Source organism: Mesitornis unicolor, unplaced genomic scaffold (genome assembly GCF_000695765.1).
Source record: "Mesitornis unicolor isolate BGI_N332 unplaced genomic scaffold, ASM69576v1 scaffold33948, whole genome shotgun sequence".
Classification (NCBI taxonomy): Eukaryota; Metazoa; Chordata; class Aves; order Mesitornithiformes; family Mesitornithidae; genus Mesitornis; species Mesitornis unicolor.
The window spans coordinates 6,032-20,213 of record NW_010204447.1 but is presented as its reverse complement, the minus strand read 5'-3'; the positions used below and the strand labels follow the sequence as shown (position 1 = coordinate 20,213).

The 14,182-nt window shown below is 40.9% G+C and overlaps 2 protein-coding genes across 2 annotated transcripts in view; both read right to left on the bottom strand.

The window, feature by feature from the left end:
- Positions 1 to 5,990, bottom strand: part of RBBP6 (retinoblastoma binding protein 6) — a 15,894-nt gene extending 9,904 nt beyond the window's left edge. Inside the window, 7 exon segments of the mRNA XM_010191069.1 lie at positions 1 to 83; positions 496 to 599; positions 1,150 to 1,322; positions 2,211 to 2,350; positions 3,177 to 3,273; positions 3,390 to 3,478; positions 5,855 to 5,990. The exon segment at positions 1 to 83 is cut by the window's left edge and continues 267 nt beyond it. Of these exon segments, the coding sequence (XP_010189371.1) occupies positions 1 to 83; positions 496 to 599; positions 1,150 to 1,322; positions 2,211 to 2,350; positions 3,177 to 3,273; positions 3,390 to 3,478; positions 5,855 to 5,923 (755 nt within the window). The 5' untranslated portion in view covers positions 5,924 to 5,990.
- A 4,068-nt stretch (positions 5,991 to 10,058) lies between these two features.
- Positions 10,059 to 13,329, bottom strand: LOC104545841 (E3 ubiquitin-protein ligase RBBP6-like; the record flags this gene model as incomplete). Its single annotated transcript, XM_010191070.1, has 2 exons — positions 10,059 to 10,636; positions 13,230 to 13,329. Coding segments are annotated over 2 exons (227 nt in total), but the record flags the coding sequence as incomplete, so codon positions are not given.
- Positions 13,330 to 14,182: the final 853 nt, after the last annotated feature.

Sequence of the window (14,182 nt, the reverse complement as noted above, 5' to 3'; positions counted from 1 at the left end):
TGCTGCTGCTTTTGCTGCTGCTGCTAACCTGTCTTGCGCAGCCTTTTTGTGTAGCCGGTCTCGTTTTTGAAGTTGTTCACAGCCTACAGGCAGAAAAACATTTACAAAAAGGTAACGTGAAACTTCAGCAGATGTCAAATTACTTGTGTGTTCCTGTACATGCTATCAATCCCAAAATAAATCCACAGATGAACGCACACCACTGAACACCGATATTAATGACTGGTAACTCACAGTATCTCTATTTTAAGTACTTTGGTGTTAGCGCCAAATTTGAAACTGAGGCAACTGTGTTGAACCAAAATGTGGCCTAAATTTGCCTGTCTCTAAAGAGCTGAAAGCTTCTGTGACAATAGATAACGTGTTTGAAAAGTAAATTTAGCCTTATGCAATGTAGCCTTGCTTAAGGAGGTGTAAATTAGTACTTTCTTCCCTTTCAGCTTTTTACAAAGAGACTTTTCTTACAAACAATTTACGTAAAAGTCACCACGTTACCTGGCGGAGGAACTTGTTGGCAATCAAAGCATCGGGAGAAACGTCTGTCTGATGACACGTTGGGCACGTGTGTTCCTCGGACTCCAGCAACGCTGTTCTAATACCTGGGAATAATGACAATCATCAAAACACTTTTTAGTCAAACTAAGGATTTTTTTTTTTGTTCTAATCAGCCCTAAAACCATGCACATGATTAATGGGTGAATACGGTCTTGAACTGAGAGCACGAAGCTATAAATGCTCAACAGTGTACAAATGCAGCAAATAGCCAAACAGTTCTGTCGAGTGCAGTGAGAAGTCACCAACCTCCAGGTTAATGAATTAAACGCCTCTCAACAAAGCACTGGCAGGTCTGAAAGGTTTAACCTGCTCTCCCGTGGAGAACAAGACGCATTAAATGCCTGACCACCCACTTGTTACAGACCACAGCCACCAGAGCTGGTCACACTGTTTTGTATGGGAGAAAGGCTATGGACAAACTAAAAGCATTCATATCTACTACTGTAATCACCTGCACAATTATGACTTTCCTATTCAAGGCACACTGAAGTATTACACAGAACCAGTAACAAAGTAATTTCATTACATCCTGTTTCTGCTTTCACAAGATCAGCTGTGATGTTTTGCATTAACAAACGAGGGAGTAACACTTACATTCGTCACAGTAACTGTTTCCACAGCAGGGAATGACAACCGCATCAGTCATTATGTCCTTACAGATGAGACACAGCAACTCGTCTGGAATTGGGTCTTCCTCTTCTGAGGAGGAGGAGGGATCCTCTGGTAAAAAGGGAGGCTTCTCCTTCTTTCCTATAGCATAGGCTTCCCTGGAGGAGAGTGGGGAAGGAAAAGAAAAAAGTGAAATATGGGTAAAGGAAAACTCTCCCAAGGTTGGATTTTATCGAAGGAAGAGAATGGATGGGTTTCTTCTAAAACACAGGCCTTCAGTTTAAACTAACATACTACTACTGTTCTATAGCCACAACACTAGAAGAGGAAAGCAGGAACGATTTTCCATCTGCAGAACTCTCCCACTCATTGGATCAAGAAAGAAATTAGCTCAGACTAGAAAAATATCTTTTTCTTGACAGCTAGAAATCAGATTAAATGAATCCCAGCTCTCCTTTGCCAGCGGGCAAATGCAAATTGCAGGCTCAGGATAAAGCTAGTCTCTGAGTAATTACATTTGATAAATGAAAGAAGTCTATGTTACAGCTCCTACAAAAGGAGATTCACGACAGAAAACCACAAGTGCATTTTAAATCAGCCACTGTTCTCAGCACACAGTGCTATTTTCTTGGTTTAAAGCAGCAGGAAAACTTCAGCCTGTTTCACACATGAGATGTGACACAAGTCAGAGGGGAGGAAGTCTCTGTCCAACAGCTGTTTGTTACATTTTGCAAGAAGCCTCTGAAACACAACCCAGAGGCAAAACAAGCTTTTACAGAGAATGACTCCAACTGTAAACACAACTGCGATGCTTTGCAGAAAGACGGATTCTCAGCATACCGCAAGTTTAACCACCCTCTGGGGGATGAACAATGGGACCACCCTGGTTCAGTACTGGAAAGCATCACATATTTTAGAGCTGAGATACTACAGCAGCAATTCCTCCTGTCATTACAGACGCAGGCCAACTTGGCTGCGTTGCCACACAGGGACCACACGTTCTCTCTCGTTCACCTTTTGGTCAGCCCAATGCCCTCCACACTTACGCATCAATAGTCGGTATTGCGTATTTTCCAGTGTTTGTCAGCATAGCGCCCTTTGTATTGGGGTCCTTCACCTCCATCATGAAACTCCTCGGAATGCCTGTGCTCTTTTTAATTCTGGGAACTGACTCAAAATTTTTGTCCTGTGAAGAAAACAAACGCAGACATAGCTCATCTTGACACCCACACTCTGAGATTTCAATGACTATTTTAAGCAGCAAAGGCCTTTAAACCTCTCTTTTACCTAGCTAAGGACTGCTCAACTGTAAGACTTCTTTGTCCACATGAACACAGAAAGGCTGCAGCAGTGCTCCGAGTGCAACGGACGCTCTCTGCCTTCACTTCAGGTTCGAGGGCAAGACATCCCTCAGCTCACACCCACTCAGAACAGACACAAACCCACACCTCCTCAAGGCACAATTCAGAGCCAGAGCTCAATTCGGTGCCCTCAATCAGCCACTGGAGAGACCCCCATTGACCAGCTCTGTATGAAGGCTGAATTCATACTTCATGCATATACATTCAGTGACCAAAGTTATACAGCACTAACACCCAACCAGAGACTTGTGCAATTCAAACATGCAAATATTCAACAGACGGGGTCAACAGAAACACCTTTTTTTTTTTACAAAATGCTAAAAACTGTGAACTGCCAGAAAAGTTAAAACCAGAAAAGTTTCCAGTAATACTCCAATATATCAAAATACACATGCAAGTTCACAGAAAAAGATCTATAAATACCTTTTAATGCCTATGACCTACAAAAAAAGATATTTTTACATTCATAATTCCAGGTTTCCTTTGTATTTGAAGAGCTTTGCAACACTGCCCATATAACCTCTGTTTAAGAAACAACTCTTAATATGAATACTGATGTATTTTAATATGAATACTGTTGTATTTGTAAAGCAAGTGCCAAGGTAAAATAATGAAGAATTAAGCAACAGCAAAAGTCCCCCACAACCTTACCCCGTTAGTTGGGCAGTTTTTTATGTAGTGGCCAGGTTTTCCGCACCGAAAGCAAGTATACGATGGAGGAGGAGGACCCAAGGGTTTCTTCATGTAACTAGAAGGTTTTTGGGGAAAAAAAGGAAAAGGTATGCATGTGTCTCTTGTCAAAACAACCATCTCTACAATATTTTCATAATCTTCAAAGAAGAGATGTGACGTATCAACACTTACTTGATTGGATCATATTCATGGCCAGACTGTGTCATCATAGCTTTTATTTTATCTTCCTCGGAAGCATTGGCTTCAGCCAGATTGGCAGTCTGTTTAACAGGCAATTATTTGACACACACATTAGAAACACATTGAAGCCACACAGCCCAAGACAACACCACTCATCCAATCCTGTAAAGAGCAGCACAGCGCTAGCCCAGGCTGCATCAACAGCTGCTTATATAAAGACATTTGTCCTGAAGATGTTCTGGGGAGTCCTTACGCCATTACATGATGTTTACGTGCCTGCTAACCTACTCGAAAAGAGCATTCCTGGGCACTCACAACCTTAGGCTCTGTTTGTACCTTACAGCGAGACTTGTGTAACCAATCCAATTTTCTTCCAAGTGCACTGAAACTATGTGTAGAAAAAAAAAATCACACTATCCAGTGGTTTTAAACTGATTTTTCAGCTCCAGACTATTTGAAGGAGAAGATATCCACTGTACATTGAATCGAGAAGGACGTATGCAAGTATCACTATTTACATTCTGCAGCATTAAAAGGACACACAACTTAAGACTTGGGGAAGTTGTTTTTTGCTTGCTGAAACCCAGCTTCTGCCCCAGAAGCGTTGAAAGGAAGGAATCAAGGCTTTTACAATCCCTCAGCAAGGCGAAAGAGCCTTTTCAGTAGAATTTGGCCATCGCGTGCCGTCAGCAGTCCAAGCTGCGCGCTCCCCCCCAACGTCACATTAAGTGATTAACTACAGTAAGCAAAACCTGCAGTTTCTTCCAGTTGACTGTGTCCTTTTAACACACAAATGTAATATAAACCTCAGGCAGAACTACATCTTCCAATTACTGAAGCCAGCTGATTTTTTAAAGTAGGATTTATTCCAATGTTTTTATTACACACTAGTCCAGATACAAGCAGGGTCTAAGGGAGTGACTTTACATTACGTGGACCTTCAAGCACCTATCACTCAGATCAACCACTCACGGGTTTGTTTTAGATGCATTCATTCACAAAAGCAACCAACTAGTTTCAACTTTTTATTAAATGGTTGTTTCATATACACAAGTTTATCTCAACAGTAACACAACGCAGAGCGACAGCTACGAAATCATTTCCATTAACATTTACAGAAAACTTTACAGAAACTTGACTAATTTGTTTGAACCCAAACGGTTTACAAAACACAGCCAAAAACCACAAAACATTAGTAGGAATAGACCAAAATTCAAATATGGCATTTCATACATAGTAATAATAAAACCCAAAACTTAACACATTGCCTCCACGCTAAGCCAGCCTGCACTAAAGAGGTCAGAGTAACAGTTCCGAGCTGCTTTATGTTACGTTCCTGGATTTGTCTGCAATACTTAAATTTCCTGGGTAGCTCAAATGTGTACAGCACCTGGACATTTCTTCACATTTCCGAGTCAAACTTTGCAGTTTACAGAACCAAGGACAGGTTTAGGGACAGTACTAATGGAGACCAATTCCCATTGGTGGCTACCTTCCAAACTACGGGGTTTTTTTAATCCCCCAAATGTACACTACTTGATTTCTGCAGCGACAGGGGAGTTACCAGTGAGAAGATATCGCTCTTTCTATGAAATGAACTCCAGTCTTTATTTTCAAGAGGAAAACCTAACTACTCTGCACGTGGCCCTGCCTCCTCTAACCCTGTGTGTTTAAGCCTAGTACTGGAATGAGCCGACTTTCCAGCAGGCGCAGGCACCAGTGCTTTCCCAGACAGAGTCACACAGCGTTGAGAGAAAACCGCAACAGTTCCAGAGCAAAACACGGCATTACAACAGTTTCATCGGTCACATCCGCTAATATGCCACACATACATTGGTATATTCCTATAAACAATGAGGTACATTTACACAAGTTACACAGTCTGCGTTCAAACAAATTAGATCATGTTGTCCACTGTATATATAATATATACTACAATTTATGGAACTGTGCAGCATTCAGAGAATGGGTCTGTAACTAGAACGACTAGAAATTCAAAAATAGCCATGCAATTGTCCATGGTACGGAACCGCTTCTATTTTGGCTGTTGCAAAGCCCCCTGCAATGTCCGTAACTTACAGCCAATTAAATTCTTCTGCAAAAATTGTGTTAGTTTCCAACGCAAAATTAACGAAAGGTATGAAAAACGGTAAACAGCTTCTGCAGTGCTTCTTCTTTGTGTCTTGAGGATGAGTAATACTGCAACATTATGTTGAGGCTGATAAGGTACTCCCCTTCTATCTTCCCAAACTGGGAACTACTCTTTACAGGATAGTATCCAAATATACACACATTTAAAGTTAAAATAAAGACTTTAAATTATTAAAAATTATAATTGAAAAGTTGTGTTCAAATTACAACAGTTATCCAGCTATAGACCACAGTATAAATTTAAAAACAGGAAGCAAACACTTTTTTTTAAAGTATTTGACAAGAATATATATATATATATATACCTTAGTAAGCTGGGCCAGAGAAATAGATGCAGAAGAGTCATCAATCTGTTCACAAAAAATTAAACACATATTCAAGTTCTACAATCAAAACATAGCAATCGTTAACCTCTACTGCAGTCTGAAAGCCTGCACTATAACCTCTGAGTGCCACTGAAAGAGGCACTTCCAACCCAGAGTAACTGTATTTATTCCAAACAAAGCCCAAACCTATGGCAGCTTAAGAGTGCCTGTGTGGTTAAGAGGAAGAAACTAAAATAGCCAGACCCCCTTGAGATAACTTATTGCTCCACAATATCCCAGAGAAGGACCCTTCTCAAATGCTCACAACTGCTTAAAAGTCGAAGGGGAAAGGGAGCTGCCAATTTTCAGCTAAAACAGATTTAAAAGAGAAGTGTTTCAGTTTATTAGAGACAAAGTATCCACTACAGGAAACTGCTTTTCAGTGCAATGTGTGCATTAATCAGGTAATGTCTCGTCAGCAGCTGCCTGTCAGACAAAGCACAGGCTGTCAGCCCTGAACCACGAACTCTGCCCCTCCTGCCACTAACCTGAACTAATGCCAAACTCGCCATACCCCACCGAACCCAAATCAAAACGCCAATCCAAAACATCAGCTGAAAGTAACCCACCACTTCGTCTATAAAAACCAATTAAATTAGTTAAATAGCTTAAATTAGTTAAACATGACACAGTAGCCTATAAAACTGAGAAAATGGATTATTGTATCTTATTAAACTACAAGCTACACTACCAAAAGCAGTTTGGGAAGTGTGAGAATTCTGTATTTCCCTTGCTATCAGGCCAAAGCCAATGTTTAATAGCAGCCCAGGAGTGAATGAACAAAAGCAAGGAAGTGCAAAGCAGACTCCTGAAGATGGAAACATGGATTTAGAGCACAGGCCTGTATTATTTCTCCATTGTACTGGGACGGCGTGCAGGGATGAAGCCCCCAGGGCACTGGTCAGCAATGGACTGCGGTGTTCATGGGGAACTAATACTGAAGGGCAGCTGTTCCACAAGTAAAAAGGGTAACTCTCATCTAGTTTCTTTTCCAGTATATTGAATTAAATTATGCCACAAGCAGCAGTTAAGCCTACAGTAGCAAAACATTACCAGAAAGACACTCAGATCACTGCTTGTTATGTCTGAAGTTGCTCAAAAATGTAGAATTAAATTTCACAATGCAAACTGAACAGCTCTCCTCAAAAGGTCACTAAATTGATCAGAAGAGAAATTAAAATCCTCTTGTCCTTTATTCCCAAACGTGGTGGAAGAATTCAGAGGAGTAATTTTAGCGGACTCGGGGTGGGGGGCAGAAATCTACATGCAGAAGATGACTCCCCACTCTAGTTCATCATTGCTTCTCCATAGGCTTAGTAATCTACAGTAGAGTGGGATGTGCTTTCCTAACTAAAAAGTTCCTGAAAATGTGCCTTTGGAGAGGAACACCCAGACTGAGCCTTTCTGCTAAGACCTGCAATGGCAAGAAGATTCAACTTTCTGCTTTTCAGAACAGCCTGTGCCTAGCTCTGTGAAAAGCAAGCCTGATCGAGTACTCTGAAGCTTCATGCTCCATCTGCCGCTCCTTCACACGTGGAGAAGCCAGCCCCATGCTCCCTCCTGGCAGGCACAGCCACCATCGGGCTGTGGGTCTTCAGAAGCAGCCACGAAATGAGGAGAGCTCCCTGCTGGGGTCTGGTATTGAGCACCAACAGAAACACAACAGGTAACCAACTATTCATTAGTTCCTGCATTTTTTAGGAAGCAGTTATTATACGGCCTGCAGGCAACAGTCTGATTTCTTAAAGGAGGTGAGAGCACTCTTTTCTACTAAAGAGTTATCAAAAGCAGCAAATAGATAATTAATAAGTAATTAGTGTATTAGATATTACACTAATAGATAATTAATGTACTGGTCAGTACAGCTGCCCAACAGCCATCTTCCAATGACCCTACATTCTTGTCTCTTTTTTTTAATCCTCTAAATTTCTGCTGAAGTGTCCCCTGCCAGTCCCTCAAATCAGCCAAGTGGAAACAACATCTCCATGAATCTTGTACACAACCCTAAGATAATACTGCAGAAGAATTGGGAAAAAAAAATAAAGCAAACTCCCAAAGTCCTGAAGCACCAGTCAATGTGTTAGCTCCCATTTCATGCAGAAGGCTGAACAGAAACTAATGCCAGGGAAGTGGGAAAGGGGACAGAAAATAGGAGGAAAAGGCCAATGTCACTGCTGGAGTGCTACACTTCAATTACAGTGGTTTCCCAAAACCTGATACCCTGCCTAAACTCAAAACCCAGCCAGGAAGGATCCCAGTTGTGCTCAATGGCACTGAAATGAGGGCCAGGACATCTCTGCAGTTCTGCAGCCTCCAAGGACAAACGCCAAGAGGATCCTTGCAGTTCCTGAAACTGTAACACAAAAGGATTCACTCCCTTCCCGTGGCTGTGGTAACAGCAGGACAGCAGCACAAATCTGGAGTGTAGAATGGCAGCTAACGTAAGAGTAAGACAATGAAGAAATATTCAAAGTGCAAGCTTTTGTGCATCCTTAAAAAAAATAAATCTCAATTCATTTTAATTTTGCTGCTTTACGTAACAAAATATTTGGCAAGCTTTCCCGTGATTTATTCCGACCACACTAAGATCCAGGTTCTACTTTGAAATACATGTATTAAAAAAAACCACCAAAACCCAAAAAAACAAAACCAAAGAAACCCCCACACTTCAGACCAGGCCCTGAGTCAGTGCTAGAAATGAAGCCAATTGTGTCTCCAACACCAGAAGCACCTGAGGCTGCCAAGACTTGTCAAGAGACGCACGGCTTCCACCGGTCCTACAGCTGCCCACAGCCCCAGGCAGGTACAGAGCTAACAAGGGGATGCTTTTGCTTTGCCTTTCCTTTCATTAGCTCTAACTAACACTAAGTCTTCCCTCCCACTCCAGGATTCTTCCTTTATTCTTCTTCTCTTTCGAGATGTCTATGATAGCTTCTGGTAAGATGCTCCTTAGAAATGTAGTACAGACATGCCAGGGAACACACAAGGCTAAAAGAATGTTAACTTTATTTATGAACATGTGATTTGTGTTTATACACATGCTAGTAAACAAAAAGAAAAGTAACTGTTTTCAAGAAATAAAAACCCATCTGAATTAGATCAAATACTATAAACGTGGTTTACACAAATGCATTACATTAACTACGAGGGTCACTGGGCCAGTTAAACTAAAGAGGCATTCGTGTCCAAAAAGGAATCCGAATCAATCAGCAACAGAATCATGGATGCAGATTTAGGCCTACACACAAAGGGTTTTCAGTTTTAAGCTGATCGTGCACCATCCCACGAGCATCAGGGGCTGTATTCTTCACAGAACAGAGACCCAGAGCTCAGGAATTTCTCAATTAAGTTACCCTGACAGCTTATCAAGTGATCAGATCCAATGATCCAGGGTTAGTGTAATGCCTCACACCATTCTAGCGAAAAAAAGCAGTTATACTTGAAGATGAAAAATAAAAACCACCACATAGTAATTTTCATACTATATGGACTATGTTGAAATGCGCAGTTACACACACTGTTTGACCCAAGTGGCAAATCAAGATCTAGACCATACCAGTCAAGTATTTCTGTGTGTTACTTATTTATATTTTAGCAGCAGAACAACAGTGTTTTCAAAACTGAAGAAAACCGCTGCCCCTTTTCCAAATGTCAACTCCAAGAGGTGGTATACTAAAGAAAGGCTTAACCTTTGGGAAATTAAAGCAGCAGCCAGCCCTGAAGTCACCCAGATCCAAAAATGCAATGCAGGCACAAGTTAACAGTGACAGGGACTTTACCCACAAATGCACCAGGCTCTAACCTTGTGCCAAAATTTGTATTAGTTCTTTTCATTTCAGACAAACTATTAAACTAAACTGCTTCATCAGATCAAGTGGAAAGACCAAATGCAGAACTTTAGAATACCACTTTGTGTAGCAACGATATTGAAATTCACGGCAATCTATTCAAGACATTTATGCAGGCAGAGGGGCCCAAACAATATCACTTCAATTATACAGCTTTAGGAACAAACACCCAAGTATTCAAGGACATGAAAAGGGATCATTTAGCTGAACAGAACTGTCCTCAAAACGTACGGGCCACGATGGGTTTGGTATTTGTTTGAACCCCCAAGTCAAAGTAAGGAACAGTACCAAGTTTAACAACAGTGGTTTCTCAGTGGTTTTTGATAACATTTTCAAAAACCATTAGGCAAAAAAAAAGTATTTAAAAACAAAAGCTAAGTGATACAATGTGAAAATGGCAAAATATACACTCCAAACAATTTTTATTGCAAGAAACAAAAAGCACACAACAACCTATACAAACATACATATCACTAGCTAGAGACAGACAGATGTAGAACATGGCACCATGTTCAACTGCGCAAACCTCCAACCTACACGATCTGAAAACGACCGTACATTGTCTGTACAACACAGAGTCATACAGGAGATATTCTAGCATATTCAATATGAAATACAGCGCGTCACTAGGCACAAATACCAATATTCACATTAGAACTGTGCAAATGATGGCATTACTCGGTTTTCACTATGCTGAATCAAATACATTGTATTTACAACATATACTATGTTTTACTGGAAAATATATTAAGTTAAGGTTTGGAAAATTAAAAAGCTACATTGTTTAGAGTTAAGTGCAGTGTGCAGAAAAAAGTGTGAGATTGTGTTTTTACATACTGCTTTTGATGTTCCACTCACTGGCTCACTTCGACTTCTAGAAGAAGAAATAAAGGTGATCAGAATTGAAAATAAAGCACTCGTACCCAACATAAAGCAGTGAAAACAGAATACAAAACTTCAACATGAAAACGTTATGTTCTGATAGTCTAGCCAATGTGGAATTTTATTCATCTACATAAACTGTTCTCTCCTGGTACATTCAGTGCAACTAAAAAAAAACCCAAAAGTCAAATTTCTACTCTGTCACAAATTACTTAAGACTTACAGATACAGAACACAACAGTGCGAGAGGAAGTCCTCAGATATTTTGTTTCTGCTACGTAAGTATGAAAATTATGAAATATGTGTACTACAGTTTTGTGTTCTTAAATAACCAACCATCAAAATAGGAAGGTAGCTTTAGCCAACCTGTATATCCCTAGTACTACAAACAGCTACCCGATACAAGACTTTTTTACAGCACAGTTTCTAAGAAAGAACAGCGATAATCTGGACACTTTGAAGTGCAAGTTTGCTTAAGTGGAAAAAAATAAATAAATTAAAAAACCAGTCATCTGACAAAGGAATAACAGAAGTGTCACCAGCAGAGTCTTTAGAACAGTGTTTCTTTGTGGAAGCCCAAGCACTGTGTTCAGACATCTACTATATTTAGCCATGAATGTGCCAAAATACTAAATGTGTTACATATGCTATATTGACTAAAAATAGTAGTAGAAATGTCACCTGAAAGCAGTTTCTAGGATTTTGTGCGATTTAGGAGTCCTGTGACAAAAAAAGAGGTCTTAATTGCCAGAATTTGCTTTAAGATAATCTTGAAAATACTACAGTATTTTAGGAAATATTTAGCACATTTGAAAACTTGCTGAGATTCCACATACTCATTGATCTGCATCTGCATGCCGCTCATCGTGAACTGGACATGCAGCCACTGATGGTTAACAAACAATCCATGCACCATCCAAAGCGTCCCATGAGCAGAGGCAGCTCAAGGGCTGCGGGCGAATTGCTCTACCAACACGGGCTCACGCTGCCTGTCCCTGCGAGAGCTCCACCGGGCTGCAACTACAGCCATGCACCCCCTGAAGCTGACGAGGTACAAGGAGCTCCTCCATACCACCACACGATGCTTTCTGCATCTGTTTACCTTGAACTAAAAGGCAAATACACATTTTTGAAGGCCTTGCCACTATTGCAGCATACATTCACTGGCCCCAAACATTAACACTACCAGCTGCTTCTGCAGCGTTTCCAGCTGAAGGAACAGAAGCTCATCTGCCTGGTTCACTTTTGATGGCAGAACAGCAGTGCTGTTCTTTTATCATCCCCACATGCAAGTACATATTTGATCGCTGATGTTAGCAGCATCTCTCCTCATTTTAGGGCAGCATTGCAATGCCAGGAGAGGCTGCCATCTGACCAGAAGCAGAGGATGCATTGATAAGGCAGCACTAAGCATACATACTTCAATTAACCTCCAAAACAAGGCCATGTTTATAAGCACAGCGCTGTGGGGTCCAGAATTACTAGGTTGTGCCTAAAAGCACTGCAACAACTACTGCAGTAATACGGCCAAAGTTTACATGCAGAGACACATAAATTCAGGTTTTGCTTGCAAATGCTTCATGGGTACCAGGATGTTGCTGTACTGTTTGTTCGAGACACAGTGTAACTCGGTCTACTTTAGTTATTGAAAATCAACATGAGAAAGACATGGCAAAACCACATGCTAGTAACATCTACTAATTGTGGAGAAGCATATCTTAAAAGGTGGCTGGAAAACATGGCCATCCAAACAATGCTAAAGTAGCTCATCTAGAACTAGACTGTATGAATACATAAATGACAGCAATAATCCTGTATTCAGGATTGCATCTGAGTATCTGCAATGTTAATCAAAACACCTGAATCTGTCCTCCATAAATCTTAGGAATACAGAATTAAAACCTGGAGAACAGATATCAGTTTAGGGTAAAAACAGTCCTAGGCACATTTAGTAATGTGCTAAACTGCTTACTCAAGTTTCATGTTTGGAAAGGATTAACTACTCCATCGTCCTCTCACAAAAGGCTGTACACTTAGGATATTGTTCTTTTTCTCTTGCCTGAAACAGGCAGTGTCTTCAGGAAACCAATATGAATCACTTATGAACACAACTTCTTGTTTACATGGTTCACCAGCTGGGAACCCTTGGTCTTCCCTCTGCAGCCAGTACTCAAAATCCCAGGTTTGGAGTGTAAGTATTCCTGCCATATCCTGCCCACTCCCAAAGGAAAGAAACAGTCAAACACTGAGACTGTTTTGAGATGAGAATAAATTATAAGGTTACACTGAAATGTGTATCTGTCTTTGCTATAAAAGCAGTAACAGCACACACATATAAGGCGGCATCTCTCCAAATGGAAAAGGAGGACACAGGACCTACAGCTTGGGTCTTGGAGCAATCAACCCCAGGAACAAACCCAACAGAATCATCTTAAACGTTACCACTGCTGGAGTTTGAACCCCATGTCCCGGCAGGCCTAACAATGGGACAGATGCACTAACTGAATGCCTCTATAAACTAACAGCAATTTTAAAAGTTAAACTGAAAGCCTTCACAAAGAATGCAATGCTTTAGGGATACTTACATAACATACGTTTTGCTGGTAGCTTTAACTCCTCCAATAGGAATTCTTCTAACAATGACTGATGAGTTCTTCGGAATCAGGGCATTATCATCTGTGTATTCTGAAAACAATGTAAATACAGGGAAAACATCAGTTAATTGGTAAGAATGTGTATTAATATGTAATTACATAGCACCGCAGAGAATCCCTTTGCAGATCGTAAAAGCAAAATTTGTTATGCAGCATTCCATTTTTGTCATCTCAACACAGTAACGCTGCACTTCAAGAAATCTTCAGGCTTGAGAATCAAACACAAGCAGCAAAATCTTTCTTTTTTTTACAACAGTTTGAATGCCGACAGCAAAATGGTCTCTAATGGAGGGACTGCTAATGCACGAGCTTCTTCCCTGACCCAGCTTAAGTGGCTTTTGCTTCTGTCAGGCTACAAAACCAACAGATCTTTGGAGAAAAACAAAGCACAGCAAAGACTCAGCGACATAACCCAGGCTCTGAAGCCTGACAGCCCACCCTGCACCAGAACAGGTGCTCAGCTAAAGCACGGAAATTGTGCCCTTGCTTTCACAGCCATCACCTAAAACCCATTCACCTCTGCTGCTGGTGTTCCACACTGACAGAACACCAACGAGTGCCTGGCATCCCTGCTTATTTCTTGGAGCTTAATCCATCACCAACCACACTGCTCAGGGCTCAGCACTTTACATTTAAATGGAAACCAAACTGGCAGCGCTAGAATTTGGATCGCAGAAATTATGTTTATTTTTCCTGAGCTTGCTTTCACAAGTAGGGCAGAATTGGCTCAAAACTGAAGTGGTATCTCCCCTCTTAAGCTAATAATCTCCTCTGAATTAACCAAAGGGACATCAACTCTTTTGAATCACTTTTCGCAGAGCAGAGACATAAACGGAATTACTTATGAAGACAGCCTTGAAAAGCCTCTCAAAACCAGTGTGCGC